Source organism: Eschrichtius robustus, chromosome 12 (assembly GCF_028021215.1).
Source record: "Eschrichtius robustus isolate mEscRob2 chromosome 12, mEscRob2.pri, whole genome shotgun sequence".
Taxonomy (NCBI): Eukaryota; Metazoa; Chordata; class Mammalia; order Artiodactyla; family Eschrichtiidae; genus Eschrichtius; species Eschrichtius robustus.
In genome coordinates this window covers 79,282,925-79,306,571 of record NC_090835.1, presented here as the reverse complement: position 1 = coordinate 79,306,571, position 23,647 = coordinate 79,282,925, and the positions used below count along the sequence as shown (strand labels likewise).

The following is a 23,647-nucleotide window of genomic DNA, read 5'->3' as shown; positions in this document are numbered from 1 at the left end:
CGTGCTCCGAGCAGGCAGTAGTGGAGGCAAAGTAAGAAGAGGAGGCTGGTGCTCTCTGCCTGGTGGGGATTTTCTTTGCTTACCTATCTCAAAAGTGAGACCTGATTGGAAGAGAATTAGGTTTAGTTGACCTACCAGCAGACGGCTGCATAGATGATAATCCTTACACTTATTATGATCAGTATTATTATTTCTACACGCTGTTTCAGAATGGCTATTCTATGCCAGGCAATTTGCTAGGGGTCTTCATACCCTGACTCCTTAACAACAAATTCTGCAGAGAAAATAGTGCTCCTAATTTACAGATGAGCAAAGCGTGGCTCACTGGGGTTCAGTAGCCTCCCAGGTGAGAGGGCATTTACCCCAGCTCTCTCTGGCTCCAAGTCCTAGCTCATAGTTAAGAGTCAGAGTTTTCAACATGACTTTCTGGATCTTGCCTGTGAGATTCCGTGCCATGATTTTTTTTTTTTTTTTTTTTTTTTTAGCAAAGAAGTGTTTTTAATATTTAATTAGTATACATTTATTAAGCACCTATTGGGCACAAAAAACATAAAACATGCTGACTGCTGCTATCAACTTTTAATCTGGTTGTAAGGATAGGATATGCACGCACCATAAGTCAAATTCAAAGTCTGTAAGATCCAAAGCAGAGTCATCCCATACTGGGAGCCTGAAAAAGGCAAAGCTACTGCCTAGAAAATGGTAGGAGCTACAGAGAGATAGGTCTGGGCTAAATGTAAGTTTCTAACAGAACTAACTAAAGGTGGGTTGGACCGTCTTATACGGAGGTGAGTTTCGTGTCATGCAAGGTACTTAAGCCAATCTGAATAAGCACCTGGCAGGAGTGTTTATAGAGGGCATCATGGCATCTGATGAGTGGTTAAAGGTGATCTTTAAAATACTCAAACAACTTCACGATGCCTTGATTCTGTGAGTCCTCAGGTCACTGAACACGCATGGACTCAGAGAGTGACCAGGAAAGAATTGATTGAGGTTGAGGCATGAAAGAAGGAGCAGAAATGGGACAGAAGAAGGGAGGGGGGAGGGAGGTCCAGGCAGAGGGAATGCGAGGAGATTAATGACGGTCTGGGGTTTTTCTTATGCATATATTGCAGAAGGAAACTGCGTTCTCTCTAACCATATTTAGAGGAAGTTTACGCAGCTGTGATTCTCGGAGCAGATTTGTTGAGTGAGGGCCACTAGCATCGCTTTACATGGGGCTGACTTTGATGATTTGGGTGTGTGATGAGCTAGTAGAATTGATTCTTTTCTCCAGGCCTCACAGCCCATTGTTTTATGCCACAGTGCTGCCCTCCCTCTCCCCCATCCATGCCTGCCCCCCAGACCATAGCCTGGGGTTCTGGCAGTTTTCTTCTGTGTGAACAAACCTTTCAAAACCGAAAGGGAGAACAGGATCTTTGACTCTCTGCTGACAAAGGTACAGCAGATCCAGAAGATGCTGCCAAATTGGTACCTACGAGAACACGTCAAGAAAAAAGCAGAGCAGGTAGCTTTTAATATTTACCTGCTACAGGACTAAGGGGGAGAAACGAGAGCCAAATCTTCAGTGATAAAGATGCATGGGCCCCTTTGGTCAAGAGAAAACCATACGAACCTCATTTCTCCCGAGTGATGTCAGCAGGCTTCACTCTCTTGCAGGTGACAGATTCATTTATACATTGACTTAGGCCCCGACTTCTGAGAAGCCATAATTCCCAGGAGAGTGGCCAGGCAAAAATAGTCTTGTTTGCTTAAACAGCTGTGATGAAGACCCAGAACTGCTTGTCACAGTTTGTGGCCAACTTTCCAGAAACGTCTCTTTAAGATAAGCGCAGTGTGGCGGGCAGTGATTAATGGGAAAGGAGAGGGGAAATCCTGGTTGGTTTGTGCCTCCCAGGCCTGCATCTGTGACACTGATGACCCCTGGAATGTGTTACCTTCCACTGGGGCATCGGTAAGTCAGAAGAACTCAGACAAATAACACCAGGGCGAAGGAGCCCGAGGCAAAGAGAACACACTGAACTGTCTGGAATCAGGTGGTCCAGAGGCAGCAGAGAAGCATGGAAGGGCCTCTAAAATACACACTTACACAGAGCGGGAGGAACCGTCCTGCTCCTCCTGGGTCCCTTGTAGCCTGGGGCAAGCCCACCAGTATCACTTTCCGAAGCTCTGAAGTCCTCAGGTTTGGAGGAGGTGAGGTGGACAGGGCGTGGCCTTTCGACCCCAAATCTTGGGCCCCTGACCCCACCCTACACAAGTCATACTAATCCTGAGCGTCTGGGCTTCTTCCCTTAAACTCAGATGCTCTCCCTGGGCATTACAGGGACCGGAGGCCCAGTGGTGTTTCTGTGTTCTGCTTGCCCGTAACACCATGATGCTTTGGGTTCAGGGCCAAGCCAATGGTCCCTGGTAGGTCCAGCCAAGCTATCTCTATCTTTGAAGTTATTAATTACTGCATGCCCACCCCACCTCCAAAACATCCTTTATTCTCTTTTCCTGAGGAACACATGGCACCATTAGGGGTGATACGATTCTATCAGTCACACTGTCAGAGTGAGGTAATGGAAAGAACCCCATTCTAGAAGTCCAGAGATCCAAGTTCTGGGCACCACCAGCAAGCAGCAGGAGCTGGGGCAAGTCATTTACTCTTTGGGGGAATCATTCTTCTCACGCCTAAAAGCAGAGATTTCTGGGACTAACTTATAAAGATTCTACTTTGACTCACCTGGGTTGAGGTTCCACAATATCTGTGTGTGTAGAATCCCTACGTGTGGATAATCACCAGTCAGGAGTGGGGACCACTGGAATAGATGATTTCCAAGGGCAAGCCTGTAGCCTTCTGAGTTACTATGGTGTTTTTGAGCCTGTTTTGAAGAATTGACCATTTTTCAAGAAGACATTTCTTTCTCTATTAAATGTTCCCCATCCTTACCAGTCTCTATGGAAAACTGGTGCTCAGGCTGAGGGTTATTCTGAAACTCCCTTAGAAGTTGTCAAGCACGTAAAAGGTGGCTGAGGGGAAGGGGGTCTTAGAGGCTGGTGCTTTAATTAATATTTGCACAAATGCCATAGACTAGAACTCGCTAAAGTCACAGGAACTGTCCTCTTAGTGGTATTTTAAGCTTTTGGCTCAGCTCCTTGTAGGATCTCAGCGGAAGAACTACCTTGGCTTCAGTGGGGAATGACGACATCCAGGAAGCACCATGTGCTTTTCAGGCACACTGCTCATTCTCCAATTACGTCTGTAAAGAGCAGAGAGAGGTGGGCCCAGGGATGGGTGATACTGACGACCCTCAGGCAGGCATTGAAATCATGCTGGGATCAGACCCTGGGAGGCAATAATGCAGGTGATGGAGTGGGTGCTACGGGATTGTTACTGACCTCACTCATCTCAAAAGCAGCTACCGTCCAGGAAATCCTGTTTACATTCATTCCTGGGAGGAGAGTAGACTGACCACAGCAAAGAGGATCCTGGAGCTTCTGACTCCTCCGGAGGGTATAAACATTGCTGCATTACTTTTCAGGAAAAAGAATGTGCTCTAAAACAGACCTTACAAATATCATGCAGCCGCCCTCCTTGCAAATGTTCCCAGCAGGCCACATACTATGTCTAGGGTTAGGATCACTCAGATTAAGATTAGCAGTCCTTCCAGGAAGCTTGTTTGCATCACAGAACCGTTTGCAAATCAGAAAGAAAACAGGAAATTTCAAGCAATGCCATAATATCGTGACAAACTGAGATTCCGCACTGGGTTTTAAAAGTCACTGTGTTCTACTTGTAAATACATTTTTATAAGGAGGAAACATACCTTAAGATGCATTCCTAATTTTAAGAAAATGTGCCCAGACATTTTTTACAGCAAGTTAATTACAGCAAGTTGAAGGACGCCAAAATGAAATAATTCTCAACAAGGTTGATAAGTAAAACCAAACTCCTAGACAAACATAGTTTACAGCTGTAAGTGGACAAATATTACCATTTTCTACAATAAACATTTATCAGTTGGAGTTTCCCATGGTAAACTTACTCCATTTTAGTGTTTCTCATAAATAATCCTTGGAATATTTAAAACAAATCTCGTGATATTATGGGGGAAATTCTTTGTCTTTTTAGAAAACAGACATAGAATTTTAATGTTATGGTTTTATATATATACATATATATATGTATCATACTTCCAGATTTTACTTATATTTTAAAGTAAAAGTCTTGCAGGTATTCACTAATCTTTTCCTTATTCGACTGGCAAGACAAAATAAGCCACAACTTGTCTTCTCAAGGCATCTGTATTAAAAATTCTCCTATTTTTTGAAGGTTCTTCATTAGCTACTAACCAAGCCCATGGCTTCTGCTCCAGTTATGTATTTCAACCAGGAATGAGCCAAAGATTCTGGCCATGACAGAAAGGTGAATCTGTGACTCAACTCAGAAATCACAGGTTTATCAAGAATTGATTGGACATGAATTTATTATGTGCTGGGCTCCATGCCAGATGGAGGGGGTAAGGCCATGAGAAGTGAAAGAAGCAGTTCCTGCCCTTGAGAACTTACAACCAACAGCCCAGACATGATGTAATAGTGGTAATTATGCAGGAACATTCCAATAGATCTATTGTCTGGCTTGCCTGGATTGGGAGGCAGACTCACCTAGAATGCCAGCCGGGCAACCAGTCTTGAGACAATTTGGAAGAACAATGAACTGCTGAAGATCCCTTTCATTTTAATTTCCAATTTGCCAATTTTGCTGTCGTTGAGTACCTAGCATGTGCTGGACACCAGAGATACAGAGTAAGAACAAAGAGCCCACGCTGTGCACACAGGCTAAGAACAAAGGGAATTAACTACATGACATTTCCCAGAGGTCTTCAAGCCGTGCTTGCATCCTTCAGCTCTCAAAATACATGCGTGACCATTGAATGGTGTCAGAAACATACTGACTCATTCTGGTGAGTCAGGACCGTGGCTTTTATTGTCTAGACGGTTGCCAAGCCTCCCTGCTGGGTCTCCGTGCTTCTATTCGCGTCCCATTCGAGTCCATTCTCCACACAGTCACCTTTGGCCTTGGACACCAAGGGGGATGTGGGAATGGAGAGGACGGACAAGTCCTGAGCTTGGCCTGTGAAGCTTTCAAATGGCCAGAGACCACAGCGCTGATACAAGCTAGATCTGTTTCCTTTCTCCTCTAATATAGCAGAGTCGTAGAGAGGAAGAATCATGAAGGGAGGGCTTGGTGGTGATCAGTAAACAAACTTCTTCTTCTCTAAAAAAGTTCATTAGAAATTCTTAAAGGCTGATGTGTCTGGCATCCACATGTCCCCGTCATTAGCTTTTTTTTTTTTAATTTTAATTTCTATATTTATTTATTTATTTAACCGCACCACACGGTATGCAGGATCTTAGTTCCCCGACCACCCCCCTGCAGTGGAAGTGCGGAGCCCTAACCATTGGACCCCAGGGAATTCCCAAGAAACTTCTGCTTTTTGTTTTATATTGGAGTCTAGTTGATTTACAATGCTGTGTTAGTTTCAGGTGTACAGCAAAGTGATTCAGTTATACATGTACATATATCTGTTGTTTTTCAGATTCTTTTCCTCGATAGGTTATCACAGAATACTGAGCAGAGTTCCCTGTGCTCCACAGTAGGTCCTCGTTGTTTACCTGTCTTATATATAGTAGTGTGCATCTGTTCATCCCAACCACCTAATTAAAACGTCATTGGCTTTAAGTGCTGAAAGGTCCATCATGTTCTCTCTCTGCCCGCCGCAGTGAGTTCTCACAGCCTTCGTATGCTTTTCGTTCCAGTTGCCATGAGCCGTCCTGCAGCCCAAGAGTTCACTGTTGATGTTGAGGTCAGTTTTGAAGACGCCTCCTTCCTGGAGCTTAGCAAAGCTTACTTGAATAACCTCAGTTTTCCAGTTCAAGGGGATGACACTGACCCAGATACCAACATTTTGAGCATCGAGGTGACAACAGGTGAGTAAAAGACACATTGCTTGAAATAGGAGGATTGGGCCAATCAGGAGAAACGTTGCTCTGAGCTCCTTCCTTTTAGAGGGGGATGTGGGGTGTGGAGGGGGGTAGCCTGGGGAGGGTTGACCTCAGAGAGGATGCAGTGGGATGGCTGGGCTGGGTAAGGAAGATTAGACTTACTGACCGTGATACTCATATCTAAGCACCCCAAATTTTCTCCGTTCCCCTCTTCCTGTGCCTCCCCCACCCACTCTTCCAACAGCTTACCTTATGATCCTTTCAAGAAAGGCATGTTTTTTGATCAAATTTTTTTAATTGGAGTATAGTTGATTTACAATGTTAGTTTCCACTGTACAGCAAAGTGAGTCAGTTATACATACACATGTATCCACTCTTTTTTTAGATTCTATTCCCATATCGGTCATTACAAAGCATTGAATAGAGTTTCCTGTGCTATTCAGTAGGTTCTTATTGATTATCTGAAAGGCATTTTTAATCACAGTACACAAAACTGAGGATTTTTAAGGCCAATGTGTATCAAGCACTAAATGCAGTTAGGTGGTCCAGGGGTGGTCGCTTTTGCCATCCTCTTAAGGCACATTTGTATTTTACATGGGAGTCAAAAGCTCTGCTAATACCACCTCCACATCCATCTCAAAAATAAGTAAGTGAGAAACAACAACAACAAAAATAAAACAACCAAAAAACTGCTTTTCACGTCAGCGGGAGAGAGATTTTGACAAAGGGGATCTTGTAGGTTCCCTTCGAAGTACCCCCGGCCAATGTTCACCACACTCACTAGCAGCCTTGACTTCCTCCATTGCTTCTGCTTCTGCTTCACCCCCTCCTGCTGCTGGACCACAGGACGGGAGCGATGTCCAAGGATTCCGGGGGACTTGGTTGTCCCTCCTATTTCAGGAACAATTATTTGATGGCTTTCCTTTGGGTGGTCACTCTGTGGGCCTTTGCCTAGATACCCACCTGCAGAACAAACAGCTCACAGTGATGTGGCTTTAGTCCAGTTTTAGACATAAATTCCAAGCCCTCTGTTTTCAGAGCATTTTTCAATGTCAATTTTTAATGGGATTGGAGTCTAGGCTGTTCACATTTGACTTGAAATGTAAAAGGCACAAGTTTAGAATTTTACTTATACTCTATATTTGTTATCTATTGCTGCGTAATAAATTACCCCCAAAATTAGCATCTAAAACAACAAACTCGGAATTCCCTGACGATCCAGCGGTTAGGACTCTGTGCTTTCAGTGCCGAGGGCCCGGATTTGATCCCAGGTTGGGAAACAAAGATCCCACAAGCCGCACAGCATGGCCAAAAAAGAAACCAAAACACAACAAACAAAAAACAACAAATGTTTATTATGTCACACAGCTTCTGAGGGCCAAACATCCAGGAAGAGCTTAGCTGGATGGCATTGGCTCTGGGGTCTCTCATGAGGTGGTAGTCAAGCCGTCAGCCAGAGTTGCAATCACCTGAAGGCTCAACTGAGCCTGGAAACCCCATTTTCAGGCTCACGCATGCGGTTGTTGGCAGCCCTCAGCTCCTCCCTAGCTATTGGCTAGAGACCTCAGTTCCTAATCATGTGGGCCTCTCTATGACATGTCCTCATGCAATGCAGCTGGCTTCCCCCAGAGCAAGTGATCAGAGAGAGAGAGAGCGAGCATAGCCAAGAGGGAAGCCACAGTGTCTTTTATAACCTAATCTCAGAAGTGATGCACCGCCACTTCTTTCTATATTCTCTTGGGCACACAGACCAAACCTAGTACAACATGAGAGGGAGTTATAAAAGGGTGTGAGTACCCAGAGGCAGGGATGGGTGGTGCCATCTTGGAGGCTGGCTGCCATACCCTCTAGTCTGGGAATCTGTTTAGCACTTCATCATTGTAGGCAGCCCCTGGGATAGTCAGAGCTGTCATCTTTTAGGGGGCCGTGCCTAACAGCAAGGTGACATGTACGGGAATCATGAGAATCTCATGCAGTACTACTGAACTTCCCAGAAGGGCAATATGGAGTGGAGTCAGGGTTTCCTACAAGTATAAATACTTGTCATCTATAAACACAAAGGCGGTAACTACCTTTTCTCTCCTCATTGTTCTGGTTGATGACAGTCTGCAGACCTACTGGAAATGAAACCTGGTGCTCCTGTGAGAAAGGCTATAAGTGGCCTCAGGAAAGGTGCTTCCACAATCTCACTTGCCAAGGGCATGATGGCTCCCCTTCAGGGCATCATTGCAGTTGCCTTAAGGGACTGCCTCCCAAGGGACCTTTTTGCCAGCTCCAGGGAGGTAAGTAACTGCTCACTGAATGTTTGTTTGTTGAGTGGCTGTTTGATATCAACTCAACCAAATGCTTCTCTGTCCTGTGTGTACTCAAATGCTGACATGGGATTTTTAAAATATTGCCCTGTGTTCTTCAGCAGATATTACCCTGCGAATGTCGGTCAGACTCAATGTGGGCTTTCAAGAAGAACTCAGGAACTCTTCCTCTGCCCTCTATAGGTCCTACAAGACTGACTTGGAAACAGCGGTGGGTTTTGGTCCCAGGAGGCTCTTAACCAACAAACTCTGAGCTGAACTGAATCTATTGCGTTTACAGTGGGTCGTTTGCTTGAATCTGTCAGGATTTATGAATGTGAATGTTGAAATTATTTCTATACCTCTGGGATGATGAATTAAGAAGCGCTCAAATCAGACGGTGTTCAGGGGAAGATTTGACATCATCTTGACCTATAGGTGGAACTTCTTCCCAGGATAGAATTGATTCACATAAAATTTGGTGGCATCAACTCACAGAAACCTACTAAAAGGTCCAAGAACCTGGTCTAAAAGCACCAGATGGTGCCTTTCTATTCATCTTCACACATCACATGGGTGAAACCCCTAACATCTTTTGTGCAGACCAGCCCAAGTCTGGCACAGAGGATTCCACACCACTCTACACTGGAGGTCCCAAGGCATTCACACTTAAGGCAGATTTAAATTTACTCATGTAGATAGGTTCATTTGTGTCATATTGTAGGTTCCACATAACAGAAACAGACTCACAGACCTAGAGAACAGACTTGTGGTTGCCAAGGGGGCGTGGGGGAAGGGGAGGGATGGATTGGGAGTGTGGGGTTAGCGGATGCAAACTATTACATATAGAGTGGATAAACAACAAGGTCCTACTGTACAGCACAGGGAGCCATATTCAATATCCTGTGATAAACCACAAGGAAAAGAATATTAAAAAGAATGTACACATATGTAAATTTACTCATGCAAAAAAAGAAGATATTCTCTCATTGGAAACTGTGTGCCAGACACTATTCTAAGTGCTTTACATTGGATTAATTCATCTAAACCTAAATGCTTTGCTTGAGTCAATTCATTTGGAACAGAGCTTCTCAACGGGTGTGGTACAAATTGCTACAGGTGGGCGGAGGTAATGACTCCCCTCAACTCTCTGGGCAGCCAACCCTCTGCCTCAAGCCAGGAGCAGCCTCTTGCTTACCCAGTCAAATATTGCCACTGTTCATGGGCGCCATGATGAAACTCTGATACAGAAGAGCTGTAGGATATCTGATTTGCATATCCGGCATGTAATAGTTCTGCACAGCATAAGAATTCTCCTCATGCACACACATGACGCACTAAAGTATACACTTCTGAGGAAAAAAGGAGACTTACGTATTAATCTTTGGATCCCACCCATCCAGCTACTTAACACAGCACTTTGCACGTGGCATCCGCCCTGTAAATATGACTGGATCCAAATTGAATTTCCTGTGGGGTTGGAATTCAGGGAAACAAAAGGAAGTAAAAACATCAGCAAAAAACACATTGGCTCAACCAAAGCTGTGATATGTTAAGTGAGGGATCCGTTCCGGCAGTGTGGCAGCTGCGAGAAGGCACCTCGAAGATTTCCAACTACAGGAAATGCAATTGACTGAGGGCCCCCGGCTGCTGCCGCGCGGCAGTGCTTGCTGCCTGCTGCTAGTGAATGAGCAGGGCGGGTCTGTCTAGCAAACGTGGGACTCCTTTGAAGGCTGTACTGAACCTTCCCAGGCTCAGTCTAGGATGATTTCATCCAGCCTCCCCTCCTGTCCAATTTCACTCGGGTCTGATGGCTCTCCCTGCCTTCCCCACTGCCTTCCCATTTTTTTCCCCTAGGCATTTCCCGAAGTAAATTTTTTGCACATTTACTCTGGTGTTTGCTTCCTGGAGAACCCAGGATGACCTAGGTGGATAGGAATTACTTCTTCAAAGATCTGCCAGTGCTAGCGCTAACAAAATATACAGGAGAGCATTTTACCCAGGGTGATAAGAAATAGACACTTTTTACTCTGTTTCAAATTGTTGACCCGTCTCTCCGTGGACCTTGATCCATGACACTTGTCTTGCTTTATTTTCCAGTTCCGGGAGGGTTACAGTATTTTACCAGGCTTCAAATTGGTGACAGTGACAGAGTTCAGGTAAGAACGCTATAACCGGCTCATTTTTATCCAATGGCAGATACCAAAACGTTAGTGAAAAAGCAAAAGCCCGTTAGAAGGGCACCATCTGGGATGCCCAATGGGAGCAGTCTGGTCAAGGTGAAGACAATGTCAGATTTCCAGGGCTTAAAGTGAAAGGAAATACTGAGAACAGCAGCTCACTCCTTAGAGATGTACCTACTTAGAAGGAAGGTGAGAAAAAGACTTGTGTTCATTCTATGCACGCAAGAATTTTGCAAACAAAGATGTGGGATACGTTTGCCATCTAGGGAAGTCAGAAATACAGAAATGAAATAAAGTCATGCATGCAATGATGCCTTTATTAAAAAAAGTTAGCCAGCTAGCCCTGGCCACAGAGCTGCACACTGTCACGTGAATGCACCCCTGTGGAGTTAGGCACCGGGCAGCCCTGAGTGTGTTTGCACAGTGTTTCAAAAAGTTAGTTGCCAATTAAAAAATGCAGAATGTTTACAGAAACATTGAGGATTTGGGCTTCACTGGATATTCAGCACAGCTGGTAACCTGGGCCAGCAGACTGTGTGACAACAGTCTCTACCTTGTGGCTTATATCCTTTGACCCCCTTGTAGGATTCAATTCACTCCTCCCCATCTGGCTATTCCAGTCATTGATGTTACCCATCCGCAGACATTTGAGTGTTCGAGCCCTGCCTCAGGCTTTCAGCTAGAGCTTAGAAACAGGTTGGATTTCAGTGGACCCTTGAAGATAAAGTCCCCGGGCTCTTCCTGCCATTTAGTTTTCTTTATGCAAATAAACCAGAAGGATCTAGACTCTTCCAGCTCACTCACTGCTTTACTGAACTGAGCGGTCTCCATCCAGGCCTGGAAGTGTGGTTGTGGTGTATGAAGTCACGACATCAGCAGCATCGCCTGAATTAATGAGCAGAGCAAACGAGCAAGTAACACAGAACCTCAATCAGACCTACAAGATGGACAGCAGTTCCTTCCAGGTTACTTACAGCAGTAAGTAGAACATCGCTACATTTTTCCAATATGTAGATTCTACTTAGATACCGTAACGACATTTATCATGATGATTAAACCTGGGAAATCACATTACAGTGTCCTCCACGGAGAGAGGACTCTCCAGTTCCTGGCATAGAAGTTTGGTGCCTTCCCCCCATCTTAGACCAGTTCAGAGCCTCCTTACACTGCTAATATCACTGCGACTGGGGAAGGCGGGCGGTCCCAGGAGGGAGAGATTTTACAAGGGGGCCACAGAGCCATCTGGGTTTATGGATTTTTTTAAATTAACAGACCCCAAACATCCAAAAAAGTAGAACTAACGTTGTGGTGGTGGAAGTGGGGGATATTCATGAAATACACTGATATTGTCTAGGGGGACCGTTGTTACTTTAGAGCAGTAGTTCTCAAAGTGTGGCCCCCAGACCAGCAGCATCGGTACCATCTGGGTACTTGTTAGAAAAGCAAATGCTTGGGGCCACCCCAGACCAACCTCGGCCAATCTGTGTTTCGGCAAGCCCTCCAGGTGATTCTGATGCACGGAGAGTTTGAGAAACACTGCTTTGGATCAGAGGTAGCAGTGGTAAGAGTCCTGATATTGTAGATGTTCTCCCTCATTTTACAAGTGGGGTATAGAGTTGAGCTCTGTTGTATAATTAGGTGGGTGGATCGATTGTTACTTGGGGGATAGAAAGGGGAGCCAACTGAGCAGAGATTTGGTGGACCAGCACTGGCCAGTAGGTGTTCTGTGTAACTCAGGTCCGTGGTTCCAGAGTGAAGGTGACTCCCCTTTGGAACAACACAGGTCACCATGGGGAGGGCACTGCAGGGATTGTCTGAGGCACAGCTGGAAGGAAAAGTGCCCCTTCTCAGGAGTCAGACCATCCTTACAACAGGTTCATACTCTTTTTCTTTACATTCACTGCTAATATTTTTAGACATCGGATCATTTTTAAAAATAAAATATTGAAAGGGATATACACAACGGTAAGAAAGTGCTACAACATAAGAAAGAGAAAAACAGCAAGATAAAAATTCAGAATGAATAAGGCAGCAACCCCATAGATGAAAACTGAAAAATTCAAGGCAGGGAAATAAGTGGCCTCCAGGTGCAGACTCACACGGAAGTAATCCCAGCATCGCCACCCCATTCCTGACCCCTAACGCCATCCCACCAACCGGCAGATGCTTTGGCCTGAAAAAATTTTTTTCTTTATGGTTCTGAGGGCACAGGAGAATAGCAAACTCTAGCATACATGAGCTTCAATTACGATGACCCTTTCCCCAAAATTTCAATTGTGCTGAATATAGTCAGCCATTTCCAGGAATAAGTATCCAGCACTTTTCCTGATTGGCGGCTGACAGTCCAAAACCACCAAAGTGCTCTAGTGTCTGTGGCTTATTCTTCCAAAGAGACATGAAGTTGTTGTGAATGACACTCGATGCCCCTTTTTGCAAGAGAATCTACATTCGTCTCTGTCCCTGATACACACAGCCTTAGACCAATGACCATGAACTATGTCACATGCAACCCCACCCCCCGGGAGCTTAAATACCAGCCTGCTCTCCATAGGGTTAGTGGGGTTTATCCAGAATACAAGTATCCAAAAAAGTCAAGTAGCTGAGTAGGTTTGTTTTTTATTTATTTATTTTTTTGGCCGCGCAGCATGCGGGATCCTAGTTCCCCAGCCAGGTATCGAACCCACGCCCCATGCATTGGAAACGCAGAGGATTAACCACTGGGCCACCAGGGAAGTCCCTGGGTGGGTTTTTCTTAAATTATAATTTTATCTGGCGGCAGGAGTGAGGGGTGCAGGGGAGAGGAAGAGAATAAGAAAGAAACATGCTGAATGAATGAGGTGGTATCAGGAAATTATTTTTAAGTCCATCTTCATGAAACAGGAAAGGCACATGGCAATCTTCAGAATAGTCCCTTTTATTTTGTCATATATTAATCCTCTGGTGATGTTTGATCAATCAGCAGGGTCCCTTAACCAGAACACCCCTTTCTTTAATCACTCCCAATATATTTATGATCAATTCCATATAACCATGGAAAACCGGCAGTTTTCCTGATCATTGTAATTAACAAAGGTACTAATGAAAAGCGGGCACTGTTATTGTATCTTTTCTATGTTAAACCCAGTGTGTTACACATTTTTCATCTTCATACATCCTGTGAGGTAGATACTATTATCACCATTTTACAAGTGAGGAAATGGAGGCTTAGATTTAAATCATTTGCTCAAGGCCACATAGTAAGTAACATAAGTTTGTGTGCCTTCCTGGTCAGTTCACTACATGAAATATTCACAGATGGCCTTGCTTCCTAATAGTTGAATGTGATTTTCTGAAATCTTATTTTATCCAGGAGCCTAAAAAACGGGATAAGGAATATTTAGATACCTTGATATTTTGACCAGAACATCATAGCACCCTAAATTAATTGTATGGTATTTTAGTCCATGTTTACAGTACGAACAGGGTGTGGTGTGAGCAAACCAAAAGAACCATCCAAAAGAGGAGTTGCCAAACCTCCTTCCCCAGCTCCTCTGATTTTCTCAACACGTGGAGCTCATGAAGGACATAGCACAGCTTAGAGGGAAAAATCTGCATGTTGTGTAAACAAGGGACAGCCATAAAAAACACACTAGCAAATACTGTGTTTTCATTTCTGTCTGTGAAATGGCTTAATACCAGGGTTCCCCAGGATTTTACTGTGAAAGCAATAAGAATAGTTACTATTCCTCCAAATCACCTCCCGTGGTAGTGCTCACTGCTCCTATTTTCCAGACAAGGGAGCTGAGGCTCAGAGATGCTAAGCAAGTTCCCCAGGGCCACACAGCTATGCCTGGTACAGAACCAGGATTCAAATACAGACCTGTGTATCTAATAAGCTCCCACTCTTATGGGCCCATGGGTGTTAGGTCTTTAAAAACATTCTTATTTCCCAAGCATACTTTACTGTAAAAAATTAATTTATTTTCCCACTCTTAATTCATCAGAGACACAGGACAGAGCTTTCAGTCAGCATGAGGTATCAGTTATCAGTAAGAAGCAGTTGCTATCTTTCAAATCAGTAGCAAAGAAACTTGATGTTTAGATTAGCTGGGGTGGCTTTTTCATAAGCAAACGTGCAATTTTCTACCAGACTATTTAAAAATTGTTTTGCATTTTTATTTTATTTTATACATTTTATTGAAGTATAGTTGATTTACAATGTTGTTTTAATTTCTGCTGTACAGCAACATGGTTCAGTTATACATATATATTACACATTCTTTTTCATATTCTTTTCCATTATGGTTTATCACAGGATATTGAATATAGTTCCCCGCGCTATACAGTAAGACCTTGATGTTTATCCATCCTGTATATAATAGTTTGCATCTGCTAACCCCACACTCCCAGTCCTTCCCTCCCCCAACCCCCTCCCCCTTGGCAACCACAAGTCTGTTCTCTAGGTCTGTGGCAGACTGTTTGAAATATTGAAAATAGCTTTGGGATCCCCATTAGTACCATTGAGGACTGTTAAACCTGCAAAGATCCCAAACTGGGAACCATGTCCCTAGTAGCTGGCAGACTGTCACTCTGGCGCCTCAGATCCCAGCTGCCCAGGGATGGAGTGAGGAAGACGTGTTGCCTCATTCATCGCCATGGAGATCTCTTGAAAACCCCAGTGGTGGTGGCATTCAGGGAGTAGCATTAATTCCATTTATTTGCTTTGGGACCCTAATACCTTTTGTTTGGGTTTCCAGATGAAACAAAGTTCTCCATCACCCCAGAAATCATCCTTGAAGGGGATACAGTAACTCTGATGTGTGAGAACGAAGTTTTGTCCTCCAACGTATCCTGGCAGCACGTGGAAACAGGCTTCGACATCCAGAACAGCAGCAGATTCTCCGTCTACACCTACGTGCTCAACAACATGACCTCCGTGTCTCGCCTCACCATTTACAACATCACTCAGGATGACGCGGGTGGGTTACCATCCAGTAACCAGGGCGAGGAAAGGAATGAAGGGCTAAGAAAGAATCAAACCGTGGTGGTGTGTGTAGATAGCCTTTTCCTCTTCAAAAAGAAGTCAGCAAGCTCAACTTTTCAAAACTGAAAATTAATCCCATGACGAATGAGCCAAGCAAATTTAGTCTTGGGAGACAAATATAATTTTCCACATTTACCGAAGCTTATGAGTTGGAACCTAAGACAAAAAGTAGACTCCTTTTTTTAACATTTTAAAAAAATTTAGAAGAGCCTTGTTGAGGTAGAATTGGTGTATAATAAGCTGTACATATGTGAAGTGTATAATTTAATAAGTTTTGACATGTGTGTACACCCGTACAACTATCACCACAATCAAGGTAGTGAACATACGGGTCCCTGCTCTCCCCCTCCCCATTTTCTTGTCCTCTGTTTTAATCCCTCCCACTTGTCCCTCCCCAGCAACCACAGAAGCATAAGTTTTATACCTGACATTCTAGAATTTAATAGCCCCATCGTAACCCAGATGTCAACAGGGGCATCTCTTTTTCTCTGAATGAGAAACTGGGCTGCAGACACATGGGTTCTATCATATGTTTGTTGACTCTGACCTGCCACAGAGTTAAATAGGATGCCAAAATTATCCATGATCTCCTAATTCTCCAAGGTTTTCCCATTTTCCCTTTCTACCTCTGAAGCATCCCCACACTTTTTTTCTTACTAGCGAGGACTCAGATTTCTGCTCTTTCCTGAGAACAGCTCTCTACTCTTTTACCTTATGGCATCAGAAATACCTGCCTTGACCTTCTGCACTTCCTGAATGTTCCTTTAAGGCTGTTTAGACCAAGTCTCAGATGCTTTTGAAAGTGATGTTTCATGAAGTACCATCATGACACGTGAGATGAGGCTATCATTCTTCTAAGGAAATAGACATATGTAATAGTAATCATAAATGCCTTTGTGTATTCGATACAGGTGAATATATTTGCAAACTGACATTAGATATTTTTGAATACGGGTCCAGAAAAAAAATAGATGTTACATCCATCCAGATTTTGGCAAATGAAGACATGAAGGTGATGTGTGACAACAATCCTGTGTCTTTGAGCTGCTGCAGTGAGATGACGGTGAATTGGATTCAAGTTGAATGGAAGCAAGAGGGGACTGTAAACATTCCAGGTGAGACTATTAGAAGCCCTTTCCCAAACAGGTTTTTGCCTCTTGGCCAAGTGAAAATGGGAGATGCGGTCGGTGAAAGAGCAAATGTCAGGTGACTGGGTTTTTTTCCAGACTGAAAAAGTATGAGGTTTGATGCCAGCTCCAACTTAGCCATTCTAAAACAAAATTCCCAAAATACATACACACAGGTTTCATGCTTGGGTTGTAGACAAGATTCTGGCAGAGAAGACCCAAGAGGGAGTGACGGGATGATGTAGGTCCATGGTGTCCTGCCTACAGACAAGACAAGCTTGTCCCCACTGCCCTCTCCTTTCCCTCTTCAGCAAAGAACCAAGGATGAGGTCATTGGCTTTGCTTTGGGGTCTGACTCTGAGAGTCTCATTCCTGTGTCTCTCCTCTTGGTGTCTGTCCTTCCCACTTCTCTGCCTTTGTAACCACGTCTCTTTCTGTATTATCTGACTCCATGCCTCTGGTTTTATATCTTTCTCTGTCAACCTGTGTGTCTCTCAACCAATGTCAATTTCCAATACTGTCTGCAGATCTGAGATCTCACTGGAAATTCCCCACCTTCCAGTTTATACTGGTGAATGATAAGAAGAAGAAGAAATTAAAATAGCATTGGTGATTCTGTTTTGTATACTAGTTTATGATCAACCAATTTTTAAAAGATATGTTACCACTTTTAATCCCATTTAAACTTGACCACAAGTTTGAAGCTGGCATTTTTTTGCCTCCCAAGGAAATCGAGGTTCAAATTAAATGACTTATCCAAGGTTGTCATAATTAGGAAAAGAAAAGAATGGGGACTCACCTTGTTTCACAGCCTTTGCCTTGGTCAAACTATATCACACATGCCTGGTGAGCCAGCACTAGAGTGAGTTGATCCAGCAGAATTTGTATTGAAACAGAAGACTGTTTTCTGCCTAGAAACCTCACATAACAAAATCCAGTCTTTCCCTTAAGAAATGACAGTATTATTTGCTCACCTTCTTTAGCAAAAAATTCTTAAAGCAAAATGTGGCTTTACCCATGAAATACATCAGTGCGGTGGAGCTTTTATTTTATAAAGCCGTTGCTATCAGACATTATTAAATCATAAATAAAATAAGGATCAATTTGGATGTAACGTTTTCTGAGCACATCTAGTTTGAAAAGCACATTTGTTTTCTACCTTAAAGTGCTCCAGAGAATGGGAAAAGCATCTGGTAACTGTTGAACCTGTTGACATATGGTCCATTTAGTCACTTCCCTAATTTTTAAGGAAGAGGAGGTGTAGGCATCCTGGAGGAACTGCCAGATGGGAGAAGGACCTTGCACAGTTCCCGGAGCACTGACTTAGACGCTTTCAACTGTGAGAGGTGAAAAGCCTTGCCATCCGGCAGAGGAACCAGGAAGTCTGCTGTGCAGACGCTCAGGAACTTCTCTGTGGCCACCCCTGCTACAGACATTCGTAATGCCCAGGGTGGGCTGAACCGACTGGCAGAACAATGGATTTCCTGCCACAGGGCTGGCCGCCGGGGGATCGCAGGGTTGTTTCTCTGATGAATTTAGCCCCTGCTTTCAACACCCTGCCCTCCTTCCGCCTCCCTTGCCGTCCCCTCTCTGTGGCAGTCTTTCTCCAAATTCCACCAGTTCTTTTATCACCTGTTTTTCCAGCTCAGCAGAAAGCAGTCTAGCTAGATAATTCACCCCAAAGCTTCTAGAAGTGAAAGTATTACCTCTTCTCAGAAACGGTTGCACTGGATTTTCAAAGCATTTCTGGCAAAGGATAAGACAGAAAGGAAGTAATCTGCAGTGACAGAATTTCTAGCTTTAAGAAGGCGGTCTTTTTCGAATAGAGAGGGCTTTCTGGGGCTATTTCAAATCATGGTGCATGGGTTGATGATATAAACGGTAATGGTAACAGAAGTAATAGTATTAATAGTACTACTACTAGTAGTAGAAATAACAGAGGTACTAATAGTCATTAGTACAGCTTCTAGTTCGCCTGTACTTAGCACTAGCTTTGCCTGTACGGGAAGGTACTGACCACTTGGGGAAATTTAAAGGCAACAGCGTTTGTATTCTCACCGTAGCTCTTGTTATGTGATGATGAGAAAATAACAGAGTCTAATCCCCTCTTTGACAGAACAGTTTCCAGACGAGTTCGTCAACTTCTTCTTTGCCCTGCCTACCATGTTCCCTGGGCCCATGGTCACGCAGAGTATGCATAAGAGATTTGAGTCTTTACAAGAGGGTGTAAAGTCAGCTCTCTTGGCTGACTGTCAGGGTGTAGATGACCACATGGAAGAGCTCCCTGAGTGACTCATGGTGGGGAGACAGGCTCAAACGCCACGGTCTCCCTTCTTGTGTCTTTTCTTCCCAATGACCCCACTGACATTTTTAATTGTGTGTTATTATTTATGCTTCTGTGCCATCTGAAATGTTATGTTTGTAGCCCAGTAGGGCATAAGTAAGAGATAAGTGAGACTTTTTTTTTCTTTATTGAGTAGAAATCGGTCTTGTGGCCTTCAAGTCACATTATAAAGGGCCGCTAGAAACAGGCCTGCCTCGGGGGCTGAGGCGAGACCTAGAGAAGCAGCTAGAAGTGGCAAACAGCCCCGTCAGAGGCGGCCTCTTCCAGCCTGGCTGCCCCTGAGGGTGCCCACAGTTGTTTTTTGAAAAAGACCAGCTGTCAAGTTTCCACCTGAGAGCCACTCATTCACAGTCTCCACGTTTGGGCTCCAGGCAATTTAATTTTCTTCAGTTTCACAGGAGATGTTATTGTGAGAACCACGGATTTCATCCCATCCCTCATTTTACGCATGAGGAGACTGAGGCTTTCCGTGAGCTGCCCACCATCTCCCCGAGAGCACCAAGGGTTCCCCTCCTCACCCACCGCTCTCTCTCCTCCCCCTCCACACCTCTCTCTGTGTTCCTAATGATGCCGTAGACAAATCTGATTTTAAATAGTGATTTCTCTACTTGTAGGAATGCACACAAAATTGGGCTTAAAAAAGGAAAAAGAAAAAAAAGAACTTGAGCCCAGTCTTCTACTCTAGAAAAATTAGCTTTACAACCCGTGCTTTCCAGTAAGACAGAATCTGGTCCTCAAGAGCTGTCATTCCAGCTCTGCCCTCTTCCTGCTGCAGAGCAAGTTGGGTCATCTTGACTCTGAGAACTTCCATCTTTTTTTCTTTTTTTCTTTTTTTTTTGGCTGCGCCGCACAGCTTGCGGGATCGTAGTTCCCTGACCAGGGATTGAACCTGGGCAGCGGCAGTGAGAGCACTGAATCCTAACCACTAGATCGCCAGGGAAGTCCCAGACCTTCATCTTTTAAATAGTGACAATGGTACCCACTTTGCGAGACTTTTGAGAGGAGAAAAAAAAAAGAAGATAAATGTCAACATTTAAAACAGAGTTGCATACTTTGCATCTGCCACAATAACTGCTTTCTGGTAAGGATGAAAGCTTTGCAAACCATGCCTTCACGTATCCTCAGTGTCGTGAGAAATTTTCACTGGATATTCTTTAACCTTGAGCAGCAAACTTGCAACTGCCTACCAGCTCTACTCCAGAAAACAGAACGCGAACTTACAGGCTGCATTCAGTAACTTCTATTGTTCTGCAGTCAAGGGAGAGGAACGATAAAGGATGGAGTGAGGTCCTGGAGGAATTAGAGGAAGTAGGTTTTCCAAAAATAAGTAGAGGGGTGAGCCTTGGAGATGAAAGGGACATTTGTACCTATGAACTAGGAGGTAGTTTACTCAAGGTGGGAAATCAGTTTGGTATTCTGAACAACCATTTTGGGGACTGGGGAGAAAAACTGGTGACTTATCAATCAAAATATTTTAAATATCATTGATCATCCAGCCAAGGCTGGATAGAGTTCATCAGAAGGGTTTTTTTTTCTTTAATTTTTGGAAGACTGCCAGTGTTTGAAGAATGCCCGGCAGAAGTACATGGCAGAAGTACATGGCAGAAGACAGGGTTGGAGGAGAGAGAGTGAAGGAACAGGAGTAGAAAAAATGGCCAAGAAGCTGCTATAGAGCCTCAGGCAGGATGTGAGGATGGCTTGGAGGGCACAGCATCTTGGGAATGGAAAGGAAGATAGGGAAGAGCAGCTCTTCTGAAGGGTAAATTGCTGTTACCCTGAGAAAGCGTGACGTTGAAGCTTCCACTAAAACATATATACTAATAAGAAGGAAAAAGTTATGAAAACAGGTCTCAAATGAGATGACTATCAGAGGTCCATGTCCTGTTTCTTCCTCCTTTCAACAATAATAATAGTCAAAATAATCTGACATTTTTTTCCTTCCAGTTGAAGTCATATCCAAACACATGGCTTCTTTTTTTATTTTTCACACTCCAACTGCCATCACGAAGGGTCTTTGTTAGGGGTCGGCCCGAGCCAGGCACTGTTCTAAGTGTTTACACAGTAACTCCTTTTACCTGACTACAATCCCAGGTCACAGCTGTTATTATTTATTCTCATTTTACATCTGGAGAAACTGAGGCACAGAGTGATTTAGTGACTTTCCCAGTAGTAACACCCTGCTGGTAAGTAGTAAAGTTGGAATCTGCAGCCAGGCCACCTGGATCCTGAGGTGGCAGGGCTAACCATTACACCATCCTGCCTCTCCATTCAAAGAGAAGAAATCGAATGAAATAAGAATTCTTTTTCACTGATTTGGCTTCTTTGCTACCAAATCAGACAGTCAGCCAACTGTGACAGTAAAAGAACCTCTTATGTTGTTGCAGGAAGCCCTGAAACAGACATAGACTCTGGCTGCAGCAGATATACCCTCACGGCTGATGGCACTCAGTGTCCGAGCGGATTGTCTGGAACGACAGTGGTCTACACGTGTGAGTTCATCAGTGCCCACGGAGCCAGAGGCAGTAAAGACATAAAAGTGACATTCGTCTCTGTGGGTAAGGACTCTTCTTTGCCTTGCACTTCAAACTAAGGGCTGCCAATCAACTGGGAATATCCATGAGCAGTAAAGCAGGGCCTTCCATGGTAGTGAGAGTGTGACTGGGGGCAACCACATAATGGGATTTCCATCTCTGCCATTTAAATTCTTATGAAGTCTTTAAAAGCAGGAAGGGTAGGGGTAAGAAACAGCGGTTGCAGGGATGGAACAGCCTGCATTGTACTAGAAAGACAGAAAGTGGATGGGAAGTAGGGTTTCACACTCAGATTAGTCACTGAATGAGGATAACACAGCTAATTTCCCACTTTTTCCTCCCATAATCCCATTCTCCCTCCCTTGAATTCCAATAGCCTGGCTCACTCCCCACCATCCTTCACCCCCTCTTTCTCTCCCATTTCATCTTTTCCAGAGAGAATGCTGCAGGAAGATTTAAGAGTCTGGTCTTTTGTGATTATTTTGCAGTTGTAACAAGTGGGTTTTTAAAAATATTTTAAGTAATTCTAGGCCTCTTAAAAGTATCATTTCTTCTGCTCATATCATAAAGCATTATTAACTTCATCCCTATCTGCCAAAATGGGGCAGACAAACGTGTGTTTCTACCCACCCATCATACAAAAACAAACTATTATATTTAGATAAATCCTCAGTTCCCCCTTCTGAACAATTTGGAGAAAGGACTGAGATAAACATACTTGTTACTCTTGTTTACATTTTCTACTATCATGACTTAGCACTTTTACAAAGATCAAGATTAGATTTATCTGAAACATTACTGCTACAGAAAAGTTCACGGTCTTTTGAGGTATTTGCGGTTTTCTAAAGTGAGAGCAGTTATACTCTGCAAGTTTTAACTCAGAGAGTTGTGTTGATTCCGTGGGCTTTTGGCTGTCTCAGGGATATGCTTAGTCTTCGCTGAAAACCATTGGTCTTGTAGTTTGATTCGCACCTGAGAATCAAGAGAACCAGATTGAGGCTTCCATGCGCCTTTTCCTTTCCACCCTCAGAAACAACTCAGCCTTAGAAAACCATCTCGAGATCCTTATAGCCAGGGAGGGCAACGTGGGGGGCATATGAATCCCTTCTCTGTGACTTTGGGGCTGCATCTGAACATTTGAATCCCAGCTTCTGGAGGGTACTATGGAAAGCCCTGATTTCTTTTGTTTATGACTAAGAATAAGATTTCACACTGATTGGAAAAGCTGGGCAGCATCTGTGGGCTCAAGGTATGACATTGTTCACGTAGAGAAGACAGAGTGAATGGCATTCTGAAATGACAGCTATGCTCAAAGAGGAGTAGAAAGAGAACCAGAGGCAAAACCAGTGGAATGTTCATGGAAGCTTTTATATTTATAACGGTCTTGTTAACAGTTTCGGTGACTAGTTCCTCATGAACTTACAAGGAAATTCTCAGAAATAGGAGTAAATAGGGACTTAAATTAGGGTGCCTGTACTTCCCAGCCCAGGTATAATTATTTGGGCAGTAAACGCTGTGATCCCTGTACTTAACATGTAATTCCAAAAACCACTCGTCTGCTTAGAAAGCAGTGGCTGGGTAAATTATTTGGGCAGTAAACGCTGTGATCCCTGTACTTAACATGTAATTCCAAAAACCACTCGTCTGCTTAGAAAGCAGTGGCTGGGTACTGGACCCAGTGCTAATGCTGGGGATGTGAAGACGCAGATGAGAGGGTCCTACTCTTAAGGGGCTCACATTTTTATGGGGAAGAGATACAGAAGAAAGAAATTAAAATACAGTATGGTATTTTTTGAAGTCATTTTAAAAGAGTAGAGAATGATGTGGTTATAAGAACTGAGGCATTGAGTCCCCCTTGAGGCGCCTGGAAAAGGTTGGAGGGGAGTTCGGGTTAAGTCGACACCGTAGTTCACAACCTTTTGCCCTGCTGATCATTAGGAGATAATTCCAGCCACAAAGGGGAAGTGCGCGAGTTCCCAAGGCATGTGATGGAAATGGGTACAGTTCAGAGCACCACCGAGAACAGCCTAGAGACAAGTAAAGCTCCGGAGCAGCAAGGTACCAATCCCGCATTGACCCAAGTAGAATCAGGACAGCCCATGCTTTCTGTCTCTATGTGAAATTTCACTCAGGTGTTGATGTCACCAGAAAGACTAAACA

The 23,647-nt window shown here is 44.0% G+C and overlaps 1 protein-coding gene across 8 annotated transcripts in view; it reads left to right on the top strand.

Moving 5' to 3' along the window:
- The window catches only part of ADGRF5 (adhesion G protein-coupled receptor F5), a 109,917-nt gene that overhangs the window by 68,092 nt on the left and 18,178 nt on the right, over window positions 1-23,647 (top strand). For 5 of the 8 annotated variants that reach the window (XM_068558053.1, XM_068558054.1, XM_068558059.1 and 2 more), the window contains exons 4-12: window positions 5,803-5,973; window positions 8,094-8,270; window positions 8,402-8,511; window positions 10,380-10,438; window positions 11,298-11,440; window positions 15,199-15,420; window positions 16,397-16,600; window positions 21,341-21,511; window positions 23,426-23,545. In XM_068558053.1, coding sequence (XP_068414154.1) covers window positions 5,803-5,973; window positions 8,094-8,270; window positions 8,402-8,511; window positions 10,380-10,438; window positions 11,298-11,440; window positions 15,199-15,420; window positions 16,397-16,600; window positions 21,341-21,511; window positions 23,426-23,545 — 1,377 coding nt within the window. The remainder of the gene's footprint in view (window positions 1-5,802; window positions 5,974-8,093; window positions 8,271-8,401; window positions 8,512-10,379; window positions 10,439-11,297; window positions 11,441-15,198; window positions 15,421-16,396; window positions 16,601-21,340; window positions 21,512-23,425; window positions 23,546-23,647) is intronic. The other 3 variants (XM_068558055.1, XM_068558058.1, XM_068558057.1) reach the window with 3 other exon arrangements.